General features: G+C 38.6%; 1 protein-coding gene across 1 annotated transcript in view; it reads left to right on the top strand.

Annotated features, from left to right (window-relative positions):
* Nucleotides 1-12,646: 12,646 nt before the first annotated feature.
* Nucleotides 12,647-25,577, top strand: part of lhx6a (LIM homeobox 6a) — a 59,414-nt gene continuing 46,483 nt past the window's right edge. Inside the window, exons 1-4 of the mRNA XM_068011886.1 lie at nucleotides 12,647-12,925; nucleotides 14,223-14,294; nucleotides 15,864-16,046; nucleotides 18,136-18,257. Coding sequence (XP_067867987.1) covers nucleotides 12,848-12,925; nucleotides 14,223-14,294; nucleotides 15,864-16,046; nucleotides 18,136-18,257 — 455 coding nt within the window. The 5' untranslated portion in view covers nucleotides 12,647-12,847. The remainder of the gene's footprint in view (nucleotides 12,926-14,222; nucleotides 14,295-15,863; nucleotides 16,047-18,135; nucleotides 18,258-25,577) is intronic.

Raw genomic sequence — 25,577 nt, 5'->3', positions numbered from 1 at the left:
CTGGTAGAATTTAAATTCAATTATTTAAAAAATCTGCAATTGAAAGCTAGTCTCAGTAATAGTGCCATGGAACTGTCATTGATTGTTGTAAAAATTCATCAGGTTCACTCATGCCCTTTAGGGAAGGAAATCTGCTGTTTGTACCTGCTCTGGCCTACATATGACTCCAGACCCACAGCAATGCGGTTGACTCTTAAATGGTCTAGCAAGCCACACAGTTGTCAAGGGCAATTAGGGATAGGCAACAAATGCTGAACTTGCCAGTGAATAATTTTTTAAAAATACAATTCTTCAAAAACCTTTCTCTAAGGCATTTGTGGCATTTAATTTGTTCACCTTTATCATTTCATAATTACCATTAAAATGTATAAAGGGATAGACTATTTACCTGGACACTCCTGCCCAAGCCAAGATAACAGATCTGCTTACTTTATGAATAAAAATATGAGAGCTTTGCCCCTCAAAATGAATAACAGTCTTAGACTCATTTCCATCACTCAAGAAATTAAAAGTTGTGTTTTGATATATAATGGGTTGCATAAGGTGACTTGTCCCAATCAAAAGAATCTGAATTCATCTTACTGAGACAGTTGAAGGAAAAAAAAATACTGTATTAATTCTAAATGTTTGTGTATATTTTGTCATCCAACCAAAAGGATCCTGAATATTTCATGTGGTAAATGAGCAAGATGAATATGTGAGAAAGAAATAACCTGCATTTCTATAGCACCTTTCATAACCTCAGGACATCCCAAAGCACTTTGTAGCCAATAAAGTGCTTTTGAAGTGTAGTCACTGTTGTAATGTAAGAAATGTGACAACCAAATTGCACACAGAAAACTCCCACAAACAGCCATATGGTAAATACCAGATAATATGTTATTAGTGATGTTTGAGGGATAAGTATTGGTATTGAAGATTTGTGTTCTGAAGGGCTCCTTTCCCACTACAATTTAAAGGCAGCGTTAGTAGAGGTTTTAGAAGATAAGTGGAAACTGCCAGTTTGTTCCCTTTTCTGTGCTACTCCATTTTCTGCCTCATCTTCCAAAAAGAGAGAATGAAATTCGTAGCTCATCTTATTTTTCCCAAACAATCTGTGTCATGTTCAGACCTGGTTTAATGAATGTTCAGAACCAGAAATTTTCCACTGGTAGGAATTAAAATCAATAGATATGAATTAGCTTAGCTGTAGTTAATTTAATGATGGAACACCCAAACCTTTTGGCACAGTATTTATTGACGTGGATTTTGCTGCAATAGTTTCATTAACTGGTTCCATATTGCTGGTGATGGGTGAAGGCTGCCAAACAGTACAGCCTCCACCGCAGACTGAACAACCACCCCACCAACTACCATCGGACTTCTGAATAATCTACTGCACCACGATCAACGACATTTAACCAGATAACCATCAATCAACTTAATACACCTAAAAAGGTGAGCAAACACTTTTGAACAGCAATGATGCATTGCTCAGCACTATATTTCATTCTCTTTCATGGGAATTTGAAATTTTCAGTTTTAAAATGTTTTAAATGTTAGGAGTAAAAAAATCAATTCATCAAGAAATAAATATAATTTTCCAAACAAACTGCCCAGAAGCAGATGCATGCTTGTTTTTAAAGTTGAATTGTAATTTGCCCTTTGCTTCTGATTTCAAAACCCACAGGTTGATTACACTCATAAGAACAACTATTAATGCCCTAGATCTATAAATCAGTTTTTCAGAATATGGGAATGGCTGGGTTAGTGAATAAGGCTATACAAATCCTTTGGTCTGCTTAATTATGCACTGTTTCCTGCTCTTTAGAGCTGGATTAATGTTCCTGGCTGTTACTTGACTAATTAAATGGCTGTTAAACTACCTGGGACGCTCAAAATGAGCTTTCAGGTTGAGTCCTGATTGGCTGAATCTCTGTTTATAAGGCTAACAAAGTCCAATGGAACTAAAAAAATTAATTTACATTTCTATTCACTGCTTTTAGTTTTTTTTTTAATGGCTAGTTTAAAATTTTCCATGGATCCTGAATTTCAGATAGATTGTGAATAAAAATAGGCTAAACCTCAGTAATGAAAGTGGGATGTGTCCAATAGGCAAATGTAAATTGAACTGTACCAGAGGAGTTAAACATAATCTTGTGATCCAAGTTCTGGATGAAGAAGTCACATGATTGTTAAGTGCAGAAATGTGTCAGGAACTAAACTTTGCCAGGACGCTGCTTGCTGATGCAACATGTCATTATGCAAATACTGTTGAGACAACTAATGAACCAATATAAATATAAAAGCCTGTTACCTTTGATCCAAAAGTGGTGGTGTAATTCAATAATGCAGTGAAGCCCAGAGGTTGCTTCACAGTTCTTGGCTTTCCACCGACTGTAACTGCAACCTGGTGCAAAGACAAGTTTAAAAGTTGCCATGCATCTACTGGACCTTCTGGGAGCTTTTTCAAACTATCTAATAGCATTAAAAAAACCTAGGAATTGGAGTTCAGCACATGTCCAAATGTGAAAATGCACAAACTGCTCATGATGTTCATCTCCAATGTGCACATTACATTTTACAGATATACACTGATACCTGTAGTATGGCAGCAGACTAAGAAAATTATGAATATGTATTTGAAAACAAGGCTTGTTAACAAAATATATATCACACTAAAGTAGAAACTGGTAATGTGCACCTTGGACAAAATTACTGTTGCAAATAAACAGCCAATGAAGAAAAATTTTGCCTGTAATAGATGTCAAAGCTATGTTCTGGCAAATCAAGATGGGCAAAAAAGCAAGTCTATTGCAATCTGCAACACTTCATTTTGAAGCTAGCAGTGAATATGTGCATTGACTTCAGAGGAGTAACAAATGCATAAAATGCTTGCGGACCTTGATAAGTAAAAGTCACTGCGATAAAACAAAAAGCAAAATACTGATGATTCTGGAATTCTGAAATAAAAATAGAAAATGCTGGAAACACACAGCAGGTCAGGTAGCATCTGTGGAGAAAGGAAATGATTATCGCCAAGGGTCATAAACCTGAAACATTAACATGATCCTTTTCCTTTATCTCAAGTTATTGCAATGACATTGTAGTGTACAAAGATGGAGCTGGTCTTATGATTACCATGGAGATCAAGGCAAGATTCATTGTAATCTGAGGGATCACATGACAGCAGCTTGAGAATAAATATATGAATCACTTATTAAGTATTAGCAGGTTGAAGCCATATGAAAAAAGTTGAAACTTCCCTGCAGATGCACAAATGTATGTCCATTCATTCATCACTCCATGGGTATGGTGAATTAACTTTCAAAGGTTGTTCCACATTTGTTGACAGTAAGTGGACCATTGAAGTGTATGAAGGTATGGAATGGAGCTGGGTATAGACCCACCATCAAGCTGTTACTGAAGACAAAGAGCAAAGCATGGAACATCTAGCTTGTAGGTGCTGTGATTTGAAGGAGGAGATCACATTACAATGTAGTCCATTGGAATCAGGTCCTGGTGCAGTTTTGATCCCAAAAGAATGGCCAGCTAGATATGCCTCAGATATGCCTCTTTTACTAGGACTGAATTACGCACAAAATGAAATCGAGATGCTTGTCAAGATAAATGACTGTAAAAGGTTTCAGAAATATGTGTACGGAATAAACATTTTGAGGGGGACTGAGCATAAGCCCTTTGAAAATATTGTATGAAATCACTCTTTTCTACATCCAAATTACAAAGAATGCTGTAATGTTTGCAGAAGTACATGTTAAAATTATAGTACAAGCAAGGAACATATGTGTGCATTGCTGATACTTTCAATAGAGTTTTATTGCCTGGACAAATAAAGATGGTGATCATGAAGTACTCTTGAAGATAAATTAATTGAAGAGATCTTGAACATCAGCATCATATAGTTTTCCCTATCTTGGAACTGAAATCCAGTTGAAAACTCAAAAACTTAAGCCCTACAAAAATTTAAGTATGTAATTATAACTGGATGACCAAAGTGCAAAAATAATGCTCCTTAAGAGATTAAAGAATGTGATCATTTCCAAGCTGGTAAGTTCAATCTAAAAGAGACCTTATATAAAGGAAATCGAGTTTCTTGGAGGGAAGTAAATAATCCACTACGGCCATATTGGAATTAAAGAATGTCTGCACAATTCCAGAGATATGTTGTCTGCTGGTGCAGCATGAACACTGAAATTAAATCTACATTGCTTCATGTAGCATTTGTAATACAAATTGCAAATCACATACTGAAGAACCTTGAGTGTCTCATGATATCCCTGGTAGGCTGTCGCCAAATGTAGCTGTAGATGAATTCATCCTAAATAGAAAAAAAAATCATTGCATTAAACTACTATTCAAAATACTTTGTGGTTAACTTACAGCAGATCACTAGGTTCTGTTATTGCAAGTCTTAAATCATATTTTACTTCTTGTGGCATACCAGATAGAGATTAAAATTCCTCTGTGTGCTGTTTTAATTACAGTTTTAACCCATTTATTTAACTACATTAAAGTCTTTGTTGAAATAGTACAGACAGAGATTTGATGTAAGCAAGTTAACTAATTTGCCAAAATAATGCACAGAAGAATTTCAGTCCTATAGTGGCAATGGATTTTGATCTCAAACTGGTAGTTTAAAATCAATAGATTAAGGCTTTATCCATATAATTTTCAAATTATGCATAGTCTTAATGGTAGAGTGGAAAAAGCAGTTAAAACAATAAAAATATTGATGAAGAAAGCTAAGGCAGATCATGGTCCTTACTTATCCCTGATTGACTGGAGAAACACTCCAACTGAAGGATTTGGCTCTTCTCCAGTGCAAATACTGATGGAACAAAGAACCAAAATGTTATTTCCCTTTCAAAGCCAAGAATTATGGAAGGTGTTTTTCAAAGCTAGAAACAAGAGAAGGGACAATCACACTATTACAAAAGAGGAATAAGACAGTAATTGAAGCAAAATGAAGAAAAAGCAACCATGATCAACAGATAGCAACAATCAGCGGAAAAAGCACATGTGTGTGGAAGGTTGTTCCGAGACCTATAAAGTAAAGAGCATTAGGGAACAGTGCCAAAACAATTGCAGGCAACTTGTGAAAACAAAGGAATCTCCTGATTGATCTACAAGATGCCAAGTAGATCTGGATGTTTACAAAGGCAAAGCTTGTATATTACTGACGACTACCAACTGCTGCCGCTAAGGGCCAGCTCATATAGGATAAAGAAGGAATCAAAGAGGGAAGATTGCTTCAGATCCTCCAGTCAGAAACCACCACCATCACAAACTGAGATCATCAAGAGGTAGACTAATCAAACTGATGTTGAAGTGAAAGGAGAAAGTTATAAGGTAAAACTTGACTCATTTTAATTTAGTGTCCGGTTCATGAAAGGAACAGTGATGAAATATGAAATGAACCAGAGGAACTATGAAATAAATGTCAACTGTTGAGCATAACTACAAATGGACACATTTATGCCACAATCAAAATGGAGTAGAGGTCAGGTTAAACCCACCACCACCCCCCCCCCCCACCCCCACCCCCCACCCCCACCCCCACACACACACACACTCCGCCCCGTACCGTCAATAAACATATCTGTCTGTTGAAGACGAAACCCATTATCCACATCTGAATTAGCTTTAGGGAAAACAAATAGAAATGTAAAAGAGCCCATTCCATGCAAACAATTCCTACCTTCAGGAATGGAGTTAACAAAGACTGTTGTAGACAAGACTAAAATAATAGTTGTGAAGTAGCTATTCATCAGAATGGACCACATTCAGAAGCCATCATGGAACAATGTTCCCATATCCTTGAACATTGTATGAATCATCCCAGAGGAGAGAACTCTTAGTCACCTGACCAACACCTCAACCTGACAAGTTTCTCCCTTAAAAGATATCTCTCTGGAGAGAGGGAGGCAGAACAGCAGAGTAGAACAGCCAGAGAAGGTCTTTGTTCCAGCTAAGCAGGTGCTCCGCTGACTACATCTTCTAACTACTGCAGCAGAGAAATTGCAAGGGGACTTTGGGACTCCCCATCTGTGAAAGTGAACCAGGAATTTCCCCATTGACTTCGGGTAGAGGCTTAGCCACAAGGAGCCTGCAAAACATCATACTTTTCAAGATAATGAACTTTTAGGCCTGCACCAATGAAAGATTGCCTCCTGTAGGGAGACGGTGACATAGTGGTATTGTCACTGGACTAGTAATCCAGAGGCCCAGCTGGTGGAATTTAAATTCAATTGATTAATTTAAAAAATCTGTATTTGAAAGCAAGTCTCAGTACGGGTGCCATGAAACTATCATCGATTGTTATAAAAACCCATCTGGTTCACTAATGTCCTTTAGGGAAGGAAATCTGCTGTCCTTACCTGGTCTGGCCTACATGCGACTCCAGACCCACAACAATGTGCACTCAACTGCACTCTGAAATGGTCTAGCAAGCCTCTCAGTTCAAGAGCAGTAAGAGATGGGCAACAAATGCTGACCTTACCAGTGACGTCCACATCCCATGAAAGAATTCTAAAAAAGCTCTTTTACCACAATTGGACTCTAACTGCGTGCGACCACTCTACGGTCTATCTTTTCTTGGGTATATGTGTGTGAATGTGTGAGTGGGAGAGGTTGCAAACAGCTTTTAATTATTGTATAAAAATAAACATTTTTTAACCTACGAGAAAACCTGTCATTTGTCTATTTATTTGACCCTTAAAACACTCAGGGACTAAAACACTGTTCTTTAAAACACTGTCTACAGTTAGTTGAGGGGTGAAAAGTGGAAGTCATCCACATCACAATAGAATTCTTTGAGGAAGTGACAAAGTTGATTGATGAGGGAAGGGCTGTAGATGTCGTATACATGGACTTCAGTAAGACGTTTGACAAGGTTCCCCATGGTAGGCTGATGGAGAAAGTGAAGGCACATGGGGTCCAAGGTGTACTAGCTAGATGGATAAAGAACTGGCTGGGCAACAGGAGACAGAGAGTAGCAGTGGAAGGGAGTTTCTCAAAATGGAGACGTGTGATCAGTGGTGTTCCACAGGGATCCGTGCTGGGACCACTGTTGTTTGTGATATACATAAATGATTTGGAGGAAAGTATAGGTGGTCTGATTAGCAAGTTTGCAGACGACACTAAGATTGGTGGAGTAGCAGATAGTGAAGGGGACTGTCAGAGAATACAACAGAATATAGATAGACTGGAGAGTTGGGCAGAGAAATGGCAGATGGAGTTCAATCCGAGCAAATGCGAGGTGATGCATTTTGGAAGATCCAATTCAAGAGTGAACTATACAGTAAATGGAAAAGTCCTGGGGAAAATTGATGTACAGAGAGATTTGGGTGTTCAGGTCCATTGTTCCCTGAAGGTGGCAACGCAGGTCAATAGAGTGGTCAAGAAAGCATACGGCATGCTTTCCTTCATCGGACAGGGTATTGAGTACAAGAGTTGGCAGGTCATGTTACAGTTGTATAGGACTTTGGTTCGGCCACATTTGGAATACTGTGTGCAGTTCTGGTCGCCACATTACCAAAAGGATGTGGATGCTTTGGAGAGGGTGCAGAGGAGGTTCACCAGGATGTTGCCTGGTATGGAGGGCGCTAGCTATGAAGAGAGGTTGAGTAGATTAGGATTATTTTCATTAGAAAGACGGAGGTTGAGGGGGGACCTGATTGAGGTGTATAAAATCATGAGAGGTATAGACAGGGTGGATAGCAAGAACCTTTTTCCCAGAGTGGGGGATTCAATTACAAGGGGACACGAGTTCAAAGTGAAAGGGGAAAAGTTTAGGGGGGATATGCGTGGAAAGTTCTTTACGCAGAGGGTGGTGGGTGCATGGAACGCATTGCCAGCGGAGGTGGTAGACGCGGGCACGATAGCGTCTTTTAAGATGTATCTAGACAGATACATGAATGGGCAGGAAGTAAATAGATACAGACCCTTAGAAAATAGGCGACAGGTTTAGATAGAGGATTTGGAGCGGCGTAGGCTTGGAGGGCCGAAGGGCCTGTTCCTGTGCTGTAATTTTCTTTGTTCTTTGTTCTTTATCATGCTTCCCCTGTTCATAACAGATAGCATGTTGAAATGTTTAGCTTTTTAAAAAAAGAATGTAATAATATATGCCCAATTCAGAGATCAGTCCAATACCAGATATCATGATATTTATGTAACCCCTGCAATTCCAGAGATCACCAGAAATCATAGGTAAATACACAACTGGATTGAGCCAATTACCTCAGTTTTAAGGACATGCTTTCTGAAGCATAAAAAAGACAGCAGGTGGAAAATAAACTACTAAATATGTGGTGAATGGAGACATTGCTACAATTATCACCATGTTTATTCAAGCCATTTGATGGTTTGGTTGTACATGTTTTATACGGTTTATATAATAAATTTTATACTGTATCTAAACACTGTAATATAAAATGTTCAGCACAAGTTCAACATGGATTACAGATGAGTGAGTGATAAATTGTGTTTTTCACCATACGCTGATGGCAAAGCCTTTGTTTTGCTTAGAGATTAAAAACAATTTCCAGCTTTTTAAATAAGTTAATGTTTTGCATCTATAAACAATCTCAAGAACATGACTTGTACTGTAAACACACAAGTGGTTTGGATTTAACTGTGTTGAACTGTCAATGTATTCATTACTTGAAGAATGTGTTGCACAGAGCAGTTGTAACAATTCGGACTGCTGGACCCCTTATGACAGCAGCACCATGGATGAAAGTAACACTTCACTTATTACTTTCTGAATGAAGTCACAATACCTTCAAACAAGTCGCTACAGTATATCTAACGTTCATAGCAGCCTATAATTAAATGGGTAACAACGATTTTGACTTGTGGCCATTGGTAGTTACATGTGTTGTTCAAATCGGTCATATTATTGCTAAAGTGAATGATTTAGTTATTACATTCCTATTACCTCCAAACTCATTGCAGTTGTTTGTTCTATATATCTCTGTGAAGCCAATCTGTTTTCCATATAGATTCCAGACTAATAGTACTGTGACAGATTAGAAAATTCTCAAATCCATTTTCCGTATAAAACATACAGAATCAGAATTCCACTTTGTAGTCATTGTTGGGAAGTGCAGGAAAACATTGAGGGTAGTATGTGGAGGCAAGAGTGTCTGGTGCCAATTAGAGAAGTTCCTTTTGAAAGACTTGAATTATTGCAGACAAATGTTAGTTGGCCATTGGTCTGCTTTTGTTTATTCATCGTTGAATGATCATGTAATGTGTTACATTATAACATTGATACAATACTGCTGATTGTAAAAAATTGTTGAACTCCATTGTAGGCACTTAGTGATTATCACCTACTTGGTGAGATATGGGTTGGCATCCTTCCATCTACGAAAGATAATGGACGTGCAGCAAACAATCCACTTATGTGATGTGTCGCCATTTCCCTCTTTCACCAGCTAATGACTTCCAAGTGCAATAGTCAACATTTAGGGCCTTCATGTCATACTTCACGGTGTACCGACGGAGCAAATATCACTTCTTCATGCAAACTGATGACAGGAGATCCACTGGTGGAATTGAAACTGTTCCACGGGCAATTTTACATTTTTTAAAAATCAGTTGAACCTCATCTTTGAGGGAAGGGAATCTTCACTCCTTGCTATCCTGAAGGTGTTGACTCCTTGCTGGGGTGGAGTTCCTCCAGGCACCAGCATCCTTCCAAGTGCCCATTATGCATGTGTGAGTTTGTCAGTGAACACAGGCTATTTAATCAGAACAACTCGGCCAGATACTATCTGTACCCACAATCCACACAAATGTAATTCTGGCAGAGGTATACTAATTCTAACTGATTTCCCATTTCCCTAACACAAGGATGGCCTCTTGTAGCAACTCCTACTGCCCGGATACATGAGCTTGAGAGTCAGGCATGGTTCAGTTCGCAGCAATCTCCTTTCTGCGTCAGAAGGTTGTGGGTTCAACTCCCACTGGAGGACTTGAGCACAAAAATCAAGGCTGATATTCCAGTGCAGTACTGAAGGACTACTGTATTAAAGAGCAGGGGTACTACCCCTGGTGTCCTGGCCAATACTTACCCCTCAATCAACATCACAAGAAACAGATGATCTGGTCGTTATCACACTGCTGTTTGTGGGAGCTTGCTGTGTCAAAAAAGTACTTCGCTACAGTTACTATTTTGTATTCAATCAGAAATGGCAGAGTTAAGCAGAGAAATGCTGTCGCCGCGAAAGCTTCAGGTAAAATGTAAAAGTACAGCCCCCCACCCGCCCCACAGAAATCAAACTGATCTATTCTGGGAGAAATGTGCCCTTTTTCAAACACCCTTCGCTTAATTTTTCCTGGCTTTTTGGCCACAGCTTCCACAAAACTACTGGCTACTGGGGCATCTGTGGGCGTCTGACCAGTCGTTAGATTTCACGGCCATTCTGCTGGCAATTTTAGTTGTGACAGGCTAAGACCCAGTTCCCTTCGTAGGCGAAGTGGAAACTGTTGGTTGTCTCATGTGAGAGTTGTGAAATATTTGTTTCATGTGAGTTCTCCATTGAGTGGTTTAAGCAACAGTTTAGTTGTCACTGTGCTACCATAGTTAAACTGATAGCCTCGGTCTTTTGCCTCATGCCAAACTGATTCTCCGACCGTGTGCCAGATAATGATTTCCTAAGAAAACATATTTCACCAAATAAATTCCAAGTAGATGAAATGGGCAATTGATTTTTCCCCTCTTGGAAAGCGGATAATTAATATGAATTGTACTTTCTCAAGGGGGGAAAAAATCCAGCTGAACGGGGAAATAGCACTGTAGCCAAAACTTATTGGTACAGAAACTTGTAAAATGAGTTGTTGCTGCACTGGAGGCAAAATAGCCATTTAACCTACTGGGGACACGCTAACCTCGTCCTTAGTGCTACGAAAAATGAAAGTTTGGGCTGGAACACCGTGAGCTGAGTGGAATGGATGCCATGGGACAACTGCTTTCATCGGAGGTGTCAGATGTGCTTATAGGGAGTCTGCATTCCTCGACGGTATAGTGAAGATCACACACACGGACACACCTATGGGAGAGGCAATGTATCTGGGAGGGAGCGGGTCAGGCATGAGTCAGTTTTGTAATCCCATTCACGATTAGGATAAACTACTTAACGTGGGGGGAGGGGGGGGGGGAGGGGGGTGTGATTTGTTTATGCAACAAATGTGTTATTATAGACGCTGAGGCACTCCAGTGGTTCACTGCCTTTATGTGAAATATTTTCAGGTCGTTGCCCAGGTTTTTGTCTGCCATGTTGAAAATTCTAAACGTGGGGTTGAATTTGGAAATTGTGCAGAGTGCAGGCAGTCCCAGTACACTTAATCAATAATCAAACCTCGAGTTATTCTAGATTTCTAGCACCTTCCATCCTTTCGTCTCTATTAACATAAACTATAATTAAACCCTGCTGATAGGTGGCTTAGAAATATACACATCCACATAGTTAGATATATAGCCTTTATATAAGAGATGCCTAGGTGCAAATGCATAATGCTCCACTGACGCATTGCTATTTTATCATAAGTATCATAGCAACATGATGGACCCAAGGGAAACCAAGTATAAGTTATATTTGCTAAACATAAAATTTGTCATATATCGTACGGAATTTGAGCTGAGAGAACATAATGCGAACAATTTGCATAAAAACATCTCGGTCCGGATTGCGTTATGGGGGTGGAGTGAGAAGCAAATAACAGCAACAGTGTCATGTGCACAGATTACTGCACCAGTCCAGGGACGGGCAGATACGTTTAATCACATACCTAACGTAATCATCTCACCTATACATTTTCAGTCAAACAGAGGGTTGTACCTTGCATTCATTTGTAGACAAGTGCAATAAGTAACCAATTCCCTAAATTTCATTTCCGCTAAGGGACACAATAAGATTGTTAATTCCCAATTCAGTTTTGAACAAACCAACTGTTTATCTGGTTTTATTTAGGAAATGGGTCACTAATATATAGATAACCAGAATGAATTTCTATAATAAAAATAAGCTGTGGGGATTTAACTACATTATTACATATTTCAATAAGAGTCTATGAAAAACAAATATTGGAAAACAGATACACAGTTCTTTATTAAAAAAAAGCCTGCTAACCTACGATAACCCTGTGGGCACTTCTGGCTGAAGTTAAACTCACTCCGGGTGGAGAGTGAATGAGAGGAGGTAAACTTTCTCTCCCAGTTCCACCGGTCAATTCTGATTACACTGTTAGATTAAACAGATCCCTAAAACCCCTCATATTTCCACATGGACTTTCTCTAGAAGCTGACAGACCAGACGTGCCCTCCATGATCGAGTCACTTCACTTCCTGGCTTCCAGCAACTTCATCTCCAAACGGAAAAGTGGAAGGAAGAATTTTTTTTAACAAAGTCCAGTAAACATTTAGCTCTTGAGAAAGCCCGCTGTCTGCAATCAGATCTGTGAAGTCGATGATCTGAAACTTCCAACCAAATTGATATGTGTGTGTGTGTTTTCTCTCTCTCTCTCCCTGCACGGTTAAGAAATCGCAGGCGCTGCGTTGATGTCCAGATTCGCAACGTGATCACACTGAATGCCCCCTCATACCTCCGCGCAAACAGGATTTTCTGGTACGCCTCTGATAAATGCTGATGCTGTCTAACCGTGCTGTCCTCCCGAACACACAGGGGCTGAATCTGGAGCTGTCCACAAGTGGATTTTATACTTTTATCTAGCAAGGGGGAAGAGGAGAAATAAAAAGAGGGAATCTTTTGATCGAATTGAAACTTCTCGAGCAGTTTCCTGGGTGTTGCGGAACCAGTTCTTTCAAGACTCGACGATCCCCATGTACTGGAAAAGTGAAATTCTGACTCCTCTGTCAGAGGGGAACAAGGTTCTGTCTGAAGCAAGTCCAGCCGAAAAGGTAAATCACTTCGCTTTTACAGCGGAGGGAGAAAGAGAGAGCGAGAAATATTACTCTGGACAGTTAAGTGTGTGAGTTAATTGGGAGTTTTTGGTAACTTTCTGGTCAGTACGTGAGCGTCTCCCTTGCATTTTAGATGTAGAAAAGCAGCCGGCTGCAAAACCTTGTTGGATATGAATGGCTTGGGAATCATTTAAGTTAAGATAAAGTACGTCCTGTGAGTTTTTTTGCGGGATTTATTACAGAGGAGGAAAAGATTTCCAAATATTAAAGGCGTACCTGGAGAATGAACGCCTCAGACATAAAACTGAATTGAAAATCGATCGGCTGTTCAAAAATAGGCGTTGAGGGTGTAGGGGGATGCAGAATAACAAATGGGCCCTAGCAATTTCAGTGAGATTTTTCAGCTGGAAAGCTAAAGACACGGCAGAGTATTGCAGTACAGTGTTAACGTTTGTATCCATTTCAAATTAACCGTTTAAGTTGTAATAGTACCCATAACCATTTAAATCTGGAGAATATATTCAAACAAGTATATATTGTTGATGAGACCATTGGAAACAAGACGTATTGTAAAATGTATGATGCAATTTCAAGATACTGGGTGTGCCAAAAAAAAAAGCTTTTAGATATTACTGCACTGCTAGACCTCGTGCAAGTTTACCTTCTCTTTAAAATGCAACCAATAATCGAAAACGTGCCCTGTTTCCATTTAATTCAGCACTATAGATCCAAAAATTACTACCTTCCTTCTCGGTATTAGCTGGTGAAAAAAGGAGCATTTGCAATTGTAAATCTCGATCTGAAATTAAAAGGGAAAAAGGGGGTCTCCTGAATAGAAAAAAGCTTTCAAGCTGTCCACTTCACACTCTCATCCCCCAGACGTTCGTTCAAAAATATTAGATTTTTAATTACTGCCATTTAGGAAATCAAATTTCCAATTCTGTGGTGCCCGGATGCCTTATTGATTGACAGCTGTAATTGACACCCTGGTTGGCACTTATCTTCCGGATTTCATCCAGTTTCTAATTGCAGGTAGTTTATTTCTCTGTCTTGGATTGCACAGAAAGTGAGCGATTACTTCAAGAGCCCAGGGTTAAGTGGAGAAAAGATCGAATCAAAATTAAAATTGCTTCATTAAATGCCGTATTGTTGCATAGATTTAAATGCCCACTAGAAAAATATTATTTATTATTTTAGGCGCATATATAAACGTCCAGTTCTTCTTTAAAGACCTTTATAAGACTGCTGCAGCAAGCATTGCATTCATGTTTCTGGTTCAAAATTTTTCTTCAAGGTAATGTCACAGGACAGTCAGCATAAACAAGGCACATCGCGCTGTGTGGAAAACAAAATTTCTCAGATCATGGTAAGTAAGAGAACGTTTAACATGAACATGATTAGTCCGAACTTGCTTCATTCGCTCAAGGCTGGCTATGTACCTATAAATTTAATTATTTTCATGTAAAGCCTATATTCATTTGCAGTTACAAGATCCCACTTATATTGTTCGTGTCAATGTCAGAGATTTAACAATCGGCGCTTTTACAAGCGGGGCCGTCACCGTCAAACAATCAAAGTTTGCAAACAAAAAGTAATGGTGAATAACAGACTATGTTAACGGCATGACTTTTTGTGTTCTCGCCTATTCAATACAGCTTTATGCCTCTTCTAAGAAAAATATTTTAACGTTAAGAATGTTCGTACTTACTTTGTTTTCCCGTATGAAATTGACATTTTAATGATCAACTGAAACTTACCTGAAATAGCCACCCCCTCCCCCACCCCCCGTATCATTTTTTAAAAATCCATTCTATTTTGGCCCTGTTAGATTGTGCTAGATTTTATAGGGTAAAGAGTTACATATGTGTATTGTAATTATTAGCTGTTAGAGCGCTTCAGCTATTTTTCTGTATACTACAGGAGTCATGATATATTTGTATTTTTAAAATGACAGGGATCAAAGCGCGCTTTTCATATACAAGTCAACCCAGCTGTCACGATGAAGTGCATATTGTTGGCTAAGCTCATAATATTTGGATCCTTTGTAACAACCCGTGTCATGGAACGCGTTTCCCTTCGATCTCCCCAATGCAAAACAAAACTGATCAGCCTCAACTGTAAGGTTACTTGTGATGCATAAAAGTTTAAAATGGACCATAATAAAACCGTAGCATTGATGGGTCTTTAGCGAGATATTGCACGATGCTAAGTGTGGACAACATTTGAATCCATCGATATAAAACACAGGCGGAGTAAACCATGTTGGTTTATGAAAGTGGAATCCCCTGGTTATAGACAGGTGAAGTGTAGGTAATATAGTACAGTGCTGCACGCTGATCGGGTGTACTTAGTGGGAACATGCATTCATTCTCCGGCACCTTTTTACTTAAAACAGTAACATCCATTTTCAAATGGTTTCCGAGGGTTAACACAATCCAAAATCGATCCTCAATAAATTTTGATAGGCGCGTTTTAAATGTTATAATCAATGTCATGGTAGGACTAGTTTATAAAAGCTGACATGTATACAAATAAAATCAGACCTTGTTTAGAGAGGTGTGCAGCTGGTTGAGTCTGAAATACGTGAAATACGTGTATTGGATAATGATTTATTTAACTGGAAAGCGGTAGATCATCTGCATTTATCTGGTATACTTTATTTCTTAACGTGAAAAGTTAGTTTCATAAATTAAAATAACGCAATCCAGTCTTATATTCGGCCTGATTATTGAAGTAATGCTGACAGCAAATAGTTAATGGCGACAAATACTGATCGTGTTTAAAATTTTAAATAAGATATTCAATGGCATTCTCTAAAGCGGGGACGGCAGTGTTCTTACAAACTTGTAAAAGGACTCCAGAACGGATATAATGCTTTTAACAGATATGCAGTTGGATCAAATGGATTCATTTTTCCTATTGTCCTTTTCTGCAGTCCCACTCTGATGGTGACACGTTGGGAACTAACGTGGAAAAGGATGAGATTCGATCTTCCCCCAGTCCTCCATCCACTCCCTCTATTTCATCTCCGCCTTCATCTTCTTACTCCATCACCTCTGCCGACAAAAACATCTGTGCCAGCTGTGGCTTAGAAATCCTAGATAAATATCTGTTAAAGGTGAGTATTTGAATTAAAGGTCACTAGGAGAACAAAGCCAGAGTAATCAGATGCACGCAATTCAAAGAAAAACGCGCACTCATTTAATAAACAAATAATCTTAAATCTCAGTTGTATTGGAATAGTAAAGTAGGTAATGGGCACAAAAAGGAGAAAGCGTGTCTTGAAGTACTGATTTCCTCTGATAAGGGAAATAGGTCTCGCTGATTCAGATTACTCACTGCGTCAATTCCGATTTAATATATTTACGTTGATATCTTTTATATAGTTATTTTGCAAGAAAACTAATATCTATGCATTTTGAATCTACTGTTCAACAATGGTCCAAACTCTCCAAATCTGACAAATGTAATACTGTGGTATATAGAATGCACTGATCCAGTGTAAAAATATAGTGAAGGATGGTAACACCATTCCCACAGTTTGAAATGCAGCATCTCAGGGATGTTTGAAACATCGTGTTAAAAATCAATAATACAGAAAAGGCCGCTTCATAAACTACCATTGAACGCGCCAGCAACATCCATATTAGAATTCCCAATATCCCTTATGTTGATATAGGACGCGTTATGCCGCTAGGTAGATTGAGATTCATTGAAAATAAACCGGAGTTGGGGTATAAAAAATGGGAATTAGGAAATATACTCTGTAAATGACAGAGTTTACAATTTAGAAAGTGTGGATTATTAACTGTTGGGTTTTAACTCCTAGTAAGTGGCAATACTAATCACTCTAGACAGAAATATTGACTGAGTCGAGCAATTTTTCATCAAATGAATTACAATTTTTAATACACGAACTCTAACGAAAGGGAAGAGTTCACCGAATGTAAACCACACATGCAGTTATATTCGTTGTTGCATACAATCAATTCCGAGATTATTATAATGTTGCTAAATGTGACTTCAGCCGAACTGATAGGGGAATGTAACACCAATTCATTTAAAAGGGGAGTATTCCAATTTCTAAATCTTGACCTTGTGATTTGTTAGCTGGTTTTCCATAGATACGTGTATTTCATTAATGTTTGTGTACAGTCACCATCAATGGATAAATCGTGTGCTGTTTGCAGCGTTGATAACTGGGGTTCCTGTTAAACTTTAAAGTACTTACAATTCAAAGTGCTGTCGAATTTACTATTTTCGACTTTTTGACGCTGTAAAGCAGATGAGGAATGGGGGCGGGGCGGCGGGAGGAAAGAATAATGGTTTAAATATAGAACTATTATAAACTCTGCCGAATTCCTTTTAAAACCAATTGTATGGAATGCATTATGTGAATAGTCACATCTACTTTGCATTAAGCTCTTGCAGAGGTTTTTTTTTTAACGTTATTAGGCAAAAGCCCATGAATCTGGATTTTTGATTGTGACTTTCAGAACCCAAACCTCACTATTTTCACCAGTAAATACTTGACCTTCTAGTTATATTTTGCATACAGATGCAGGTCGGGTACACTGTCCAGCTTGGCCTCATTGATCAGCAGAAAATGGCTTAATGAGCAACATTAAATGCTCAAGTGACTTAATTAAACCCTTCCTCTATCCTTCGATATTTTGAACCTAACGAAATATTTTTACATCTGAGGTGGGAAAATGGCGGCACCAAGGCGATATTATTTCCCATGCTATGTTACAATTATATTATAATAATTTTTGCGTATTATTTAATCTATAAATACAATGACAACTGCAAAGGAAAGCTAATTATTTCAGTTTGCGCTTTCAATGTATGCGATAAACCTATAAGAAATTATCAAATAAAATTAGACATGATATATCTAAAAATATTATCTGAGAGTAATATTAATACCCGCATCCAACATTTTGGGAAGTATTTCAGTGCAAACAGAACACTTTTACACACTCATTTCTGTATGATGTTACAATAAAATTGTAACTGGTTATAAAAGAGATCAGACAAGATGCACAAGTATTCTCGGGAATAAATTCTAAACAGGTTAATCATGAATGCCTGGGCCTGTTGGCCTCAATGCACACTTTCTGCGCATTTGATGTGTTCTGGTAATGGAACTGAAGTGCTTAATCTGACTCTGTGACAGTTGATGGATTTTCTGCCTTGCATTGCAGGTGAATAATCTGATCTGGCACGTTCGTTGTTTGGCTTGTTCAGTCTGCAGGACCTCCCTACGCAGACATACCAGCTGTTACATTAAAAATAAAGAAATTTTCTGCAAAGTGGATTATTTCAGGTAAGAACCTACATTCCGTTCGGAATCTACATCGTTGTTTTCATTCGCGTTTGGTAAAACCTCAAAAGTGCGTCAAGCATTTTCTTTTAGAAAAGCATGGAAAAGTGCGCTTTACAAAGCACAGAATGAAATATTTGGAGGCAGCGTTTTAATATTTCATAATCAACCTCTGAAGCACTGTTAAGGATAGCATTTTTTTTTGAGTTACTGGATCTTTATTAAACCGAACTTTCACCGCTGAGAATTGTAAATGTTAAAAAGAAAGTCAGCACGGGTGTGCGTGGGTGGGTGTCTGTATGTATGTATGTGGGTGTTTGTGTGTGTCGGTGTCTGAGGGTTTTTAAACAGGTCCTTTCAGTAAAGCAGATCACATGAAGCGCTGCGCTGCAGTGATGAGGGATCCGAACAGGTGACCGCAGTCTGCTCTTTACAGAATCGTGTGGGTTTAAAAGTTGAGAGAAAGTTTCAAAGCTCTAATCATCAAATCAAAAATTCTCTGAGGTCTCATCTATAACCAGTGTCCATGTTAAAAACCAGCGAATTGACTGAAGTACCGAATAATTCATCCATCCTGACAAACAGGGTTACAAATGGTATTTACGTTTTATTTTTCACTCGTTCTGAAATATTTTAGCTTCTTGCCATTCACCTAATGTTTTGTTCACTGCGGTGTTTTAAATCCCGTTTTCTTTCACACAACTGCGCGATTCATGTAGACAATTACATGAAAATAATCCCTACTCCTTCCATGAGGTGCAATGTAGGTAATGAAATTATTAAAAAGGAACAGACAGGCCTTTGTGTCCGCTCTGCGAAGCCGGCGTTAGTATTGTGTGGCACATTGGAACATTTTACAAGGTCAGAAATTTCCATTTTTCTCAGAACTGAGAAATTACACTGCGCCTTTTTATTAAGCAAATTGTCAATTTAAATTCCCTTTGTAATTTAAATTCCCAACCAGTCAATACACGGTGTGCGATTATTTGGTCTGAATCCGGATTGCCATTGCTAGATTGTTGTGTTGCCCTCACTTGTCAAACATGTTTGCTGGGTTTGTTGTATCTTAAAGAAACAATTGAAATATAATTGCAAAATGATAAAATCTAGCTCAGGCTGGGCACGGACTTCATATTTTACGAATAATTTATTTCAAGTTACAAGTATTCTGCAGCAGGCTGGGCAAGACTTCCAGACCATTCCAGAGCTTTTTCGTAGAAGTGTTGATGGCCTCAGGATTCAATCTTCAGATCAAACCCCGTGTGATATTAGTTGAAAGCAATTTGATGCCCTCGGCACTGTGGGGATCTAGTCACTGGGATTGCTACAATAAAGTTAATATCAATTTCAGGGGTGAGGATGCGGATGAATCGTTTGCAGAAATTCTGATAGGAAGTATATTTCTTATTTTGCTGATAGTTGATGCACGTGTTCACAAAATGAAAGGTGTGATTATAAGTTTTCTTGCACTATTAGTGACCCTATGGGAGGCATTTGTAAAGCTGCCACATCAAGCTTGCCACCAGTGAGTACCAGGGATAGTCTCGATGAAAACATGAATTTGTTGCTTGGATCTGGATCTGAGTTTGTTGAATACCTTCTCAACTGTGTCTATCCAGCAAGAAGTATCTATATCTCACCAGCTAAATTACCTTTATATGCTGTAAATTATAATGGATCAAATGATGTGCACGTCTAAATTAGCGCACTAAAAATATATTGACAATGTGACCAAACCCACCAGTAAAATGCTCCTTGATTGTCTTAGTTATTTTATCCTTTTTTAAACTTGATGCAAATCCTTTATTCTGGCTTTGTGCTCTGTTAAATGAACAATATTTCAGCTTTGAGCCAACATGTTTTACAAATATATCATGGCACATGACACGTGTTGTGACAGCCTGTTAAATTAAGTCCCTTAAAATTTCAAACATAGTTGGACTATCAGAGCTATCATATTCAAACAATGCTTTCAACGTGAGCTAAAATACTTAACCCACCCCAAAAGTGTGGACCCCTCCGATTATGTCTGTGTGTATATATGTATATAATTATCAAATTTATGTCTCTTCATCTACTTCCGGCAGTCTATTCTACTGAGAGGTTAAATCTCACGCATTCAATTTTTTATCAGTTAAAGTTGAGTTGTTCATATTGACAGGAGAGGTACCCTGAATCAGTAACATTTAAGGTGCAGTCAAAGAATTTCATGTCTTGGAACATTGGCTTCTGGTAGAATTTTAAAAGGACACTGTTAGGTTTGGAAGTCTATTGTACGATTATTGTACTTTGTAATAAGCTACTGTCAAATTAATTCTTTTAAGATGAAACATTGGCCAATAACCGAGTCTTTCAATCAGTCACTCAGAAATTGGGCCAACAAAGCAGAATAAAATAGTTAACTTTCAAGCAAGAATGATGTATCGTATTTGGTAAATTAGTTAAAATAGGGATCGGTTTACCAACGGATTTTATATGATTTATATTTTTTGATGGGTACAAATAAAACTATAAGTCAGAACAACTTTGTAATCAGGATTCTTATTGAAGCAAATGGACTTTTTCACAAGCCAACAAGTAAGGGCATAGAGTAGGAATAAACTAGCACCTTATGAACCTTCCCGTTCCTTATAGAAGTAGTTTGCAGAAACAAATGCCACCAAATATAGGTGTTGACATTTGACATGCTCGCCATCCAATCGGTGTTTCCAGGAGAACCTAAAGCTGGGAATAATTGAAAGCAGTGTAATAAATTGCCGAGGGTAATGGTAATTATGTGTTTGAGCTCCACATTTAGCATCTGGGCGCGTAAATAACCTTTGTCTGAGTAACGTTTGTCATGGAGAAATATGAATATTTTCCATCTGTAGCAGAAAGTTAATTTGGACTGTTTTCTCATTTTCCATAACATAGAAGGCGAGGAGAAGAAAGAGCAGTGGTAATGCTGCTGGCTATTGTGTGCTCATTTAAAAATAATGCCGGAATCGGTAAATCATATAAAAAGGCTTGTTTAGGTGATTTATTGGAGGGGATGATATAATATATGGTGCCACACTGCTGCATTGAGCTCACATCACATCACGATTTAAATCCCTGCTTGTTTCAAAATAAGTGTATGGGATTGACCTATAGCAGGCGATGTGAGGATTTGTGCAAGGTCACAACAGGTTCTGGAGATATATTAAAGATTATAGAGTTGGGACCGTGATGACCTCGACATACGATTTCTATAGTGATTTCAGTCCAGCTATATTTCTTATATATGATGGATGGGATGTGTTTAACACTGCGCCACCCTTTTTACAAACCAGTTTAATACATTGTAATTAAAATAACCAGTAAACTGATATAGAAACATAACCAGCAGTGAACAGAAGATTGAAATAATTGTCAGTCAAAGACAATGCAAGATTATAAGTTTTGAAAAACACTGTATTTTGATTGTTTAAATTACAACAGTAACTGCATTTCAAACAGTACTTCATATGTGGTAAAGCGCTTCGGGATGTCCTGAAGTAGCGAAAGGAGGTTTGTAAATGCAAGTTTTTCTGAACTTTTAACTCTATAAAATATCAATAAACGAGAGGGAAGTACCCCCTGTGTAATTATCTGCCCAAATGTAAGGATGAAATTTTCATTCCGCTTTTTGGATTAACGGTTCTGCTGCATGTTGTTGTGCGTGTGGATTTGCAGGCAGCATGGAATGCTTGTGTCTGGAGATGCTGTCGGAATGGACTTTATGTTGGGATTGCGGAATATCGAGGATGGACCGAAAGGGAGCAAATGTTTTTTTTGCAGCATCTATTGACGGAGTGACGCCGGGCTGCAGTTGCATCATGACTAACAAAGCACCATGGTGTTATCCTGGACATTTTCTCCACATTTCACCCAGGAAGCACGCTCACACTCTGTGAACTAGTGTTTAGGTTTTAAATGTGGAACAGATCGGAGGAGACCTAATCAAGTGCTTCCATAAAATGCAAGAGCAATAGTGGTTATATCTGTCATCTGAACTTCAAGGTTGTATTAAAGTTATCAACTCCCTCCTAGCAGTGTTATTTTATACAATGTAAGCAAATTCAGCATTTATTTAGAAAAACAGATTGACCTTGGAGCAACAGAATCAGACGTGTGAGCAAGCTAGCCGTGCCGTGACATAAGCAGGATCACTTAATATTGTAAAGATACCTTAATGTTAGCAATTAATGGCAGCCCATAATAAGTGCGTGGGTGCTATTGTTATTCACTGTATTGTGGTATAAATAGAACATTGGACGTGATTGGCACATTCTTACTACTCTTATCTGAATAATAAAGCTCATTCCTATTAATTAAAGCGATGCTGACATCATGAACATTTTAATGATACTAGTTCCCCTCCTTTTTTGGGCATCACGGAATGTGTTGCATGTTTAAGCACAAGCAGACCTTCAACCGCGTGCTCCAGGAACTCGAGCACGAGACAATAAACGTTCCCTTAGCAACCACACTGACACCAAAAAGCTGGAGTATCCAATTAAAATAGTTACTGCAATTACACAATTAACGATTTCACATGATGTCATTGCATCACAAGGTGCCACTTAGTAACTCCATCTTTCTAACATAGACTTTCATTCGTTTGTATAAATTCTGGCCTGTTCGTAGTTTAAGCAGAAAATATTGTTGGGAAACAGTTGAACCGTCTTCCTACAGGCGAGGTGTAGTTTAGTTTTTTATTAGAAATGGTGAAATACCAGAGAGAATAGGTTTCTGCTGGCGTGTCCTCCACGTGTAGCAGTAATTTCTCAAAACACCTTCAGCTGAAAACAGGAGCAGGAAAAAAAAAGCAAGAAATATGGGTTGTTCGCCTTGGAACAGAGAAGGTTGAGGGGAGATCTGAATGAAATGTACAAAATTTTGAGGGGCCTGGATTGAGTGGAGGTGAAGGGTCTATTCACGTTGGCAGAGAGATCAGTGATGAGGGGGGGGGGCATAGATTTAAAGTGATTGGTAGAAAAATTAGAGGGGACATGAAGGAAAACATTTTCACCCAGAGGGTGGTGGGGGTCTGGAACTCGCCGCATGAAAGGGTAGTTGAGGCAGAAACCCTCAACTCATTCGAAAGGAGTCTGGATATGCACCTCAAGTGTTGTAATTGGCAGGGCTACGGACTGAATGCTGGAAGGTGGGATTAGAATAAGTGGATTGTTTTTTTAGCTGGCACAGACACAATGGCCTCTTTCTGTGCCTTAAACTTTCTATGATTCTATTCAGTGGGTCAGGCAACATCTATGGGCAAACAGAAAGTAGCTAGTCTAAGATTTTTCCTCAGCTGATTTTGTTGGGCTCAAATATCAAGGAAACCAGTACATAACAGTCGAGCCTAGTGTTCCCAGGTTAGGGAATGCAACAAAAACAGCCAGTTTCCACCGCTAGATGGCTAACCAGTGGCTAAGCTGGAAGATGCGCATGTTGTGATGTATCACAAGGTTGAATATCTAATGTCTAGACTTGAAGTAATTCTTGAATAGAACTCTCAAAGCCTTAAACAGAAAGGTTGTATTATTAGAAATAACAAACAGGTCATGTGAAGTCTATGAGCTACCTAGGGCACCTCATTTATAATATCACATTCTGACTTGTAATGACACCCATGATATTCTGTTGTATGGGCATTGCCTGAATGGTTCTAAGTTTCCCCTGTGGCTTAGAAATAAAGACACCATGTTTAAGCTGTATAGAACAGAAAGGCCCTAAAGGAGATCAGAAACAGGGCTGGTTGTGATGGACTATTCGCACACAAATAATGACCACTTAGACAAAGATTGAGACTAGCATCGCTGAAATGATATTCCAGAAGGGAAAAGGAGGGGATTGGCAAAGGCTAGTGAGAAATCTAAATTAAATAAATAATTTAAAATGGTATTGTGTCTGTTCATACCCAGGAAATGTAAACTATTAGGTGGTTGGTTTATTTTCAGTATTGTGAACAATGTCTTTCAGGTACTGTGACAATTGCAGCAGAGTCTAGAATAAAGAACAGTAACCGTGTTAAAATAACTGCTCACAGGATATATGGTTAGACCTATTTTTTGGATGTTAAGTGAATGCTATCAGTACTGGTGACCCATATCAGTATTGGGTACTTGCAAGTAAGATTTTGCATATTCAGTGCAGAGTAAAGCTTCTTCCCCATTACACAACCTGCAATTCCAGAAGAACATCCCCTACTCTGCAGTAATTTTTCCACTTCCCACACCAGCCAACTTTGTGCTGCGGAACCGACTTGAGATTACCCAAACTCATTTCATATTGCACACTTGCAGCCAACATCTGTCTGGGTTGGATTTGACTACAGCTCCCAGAGTTAAGAGGGCAAGGTCTAACTATATCATGCAGCCTACCTGACAGTGTTTTTGTTTGATATTCATTCAAACCTTGTTACAGAGATTAACTCAACAGGAAAATTTCTGTTGCTTCATTATTTGACGCAGCCTTAGAATCCAGCCCTAGCACATCACACTGCACTTTGACAATATTGTAATCAGTGTTCTCTTGCCTTTTCAGGTATTGAGTGTATACACTATACCCCAATTCAAAGTGAGATGAAACCTCATTCAACTCAATCCTCTGATCTCTGTTCCTCTATGCCTAAGTAAAGCATTAATGAGCCCAATAGCAATGGTGCTCTGGAAAGAAGGTCTGAATAGTAACAATTATGAAATTTCAGGAATGCTAAAAAATGAACAATGTTAGGCATTTTTTTTTTTAAAGGTCGGCATTGTCGAGGTACTTTGCTCCATAGACTGTCCATTCTTTATTTGCAATATTTATTGACTTTTTAAATAAAATGTTCATGTTTACAACATGGTATATTAGAATACATGGTATGTTGTGGTAGTGAGTGAGCTTTGGGTTGTAGATGACTCTGGAAATTGATTCCAAGAAGTAGTGTTGGCATTAGTTTGCACTGCTGTGTTGATCTGCTGTGTCAGAATTCTGGGTTTTGGTTGCGTCACTAGAACTTTGGAAGTTAACCTATTAAAATGGTTGGATTCTGCTCCAGATGCTTGGTATATGAGCTGTATGGAGGGTTGTGTGGGCAGTGTTGTTGATCCGCACAATCCTACATATGCAGAGAATACAAAATGACTTAAGACGACAGTGAACTCAATATGCTTTAATGTAGGTTAAATCAAATGCTGCAACTGATAGGTAAAGTAATAAAATCAAAGGTTTTATCTATTTATAGTTAGCCTTGTTCATAAATGTGAAAAGCAATCATTCATATTGCCAAACTCATTATCTTTCTGATTATTCTGGGCTTTTGCTTAAGAATCA

The sequence above is a fragment of the Heterodontus francisci genome, chromosome 32 (genome assembly GCF_036365525.1).
Source record: "Heterodontus francisci isolate sHetFra1 chromosome 32, sHetFra1.hap1, whole genome shotgun sequence".
NCBI lineage: Eukaryota > Metazoa > Chordata > Chondrichthyes > Heterodontiformes > Heterodontidae > Heterodontus > Heterodontus francisci.
Note: the sequence above shows the minus strand (reverse complement) of the source record. Positions and strands in the feature narration are given on the sequence as shown.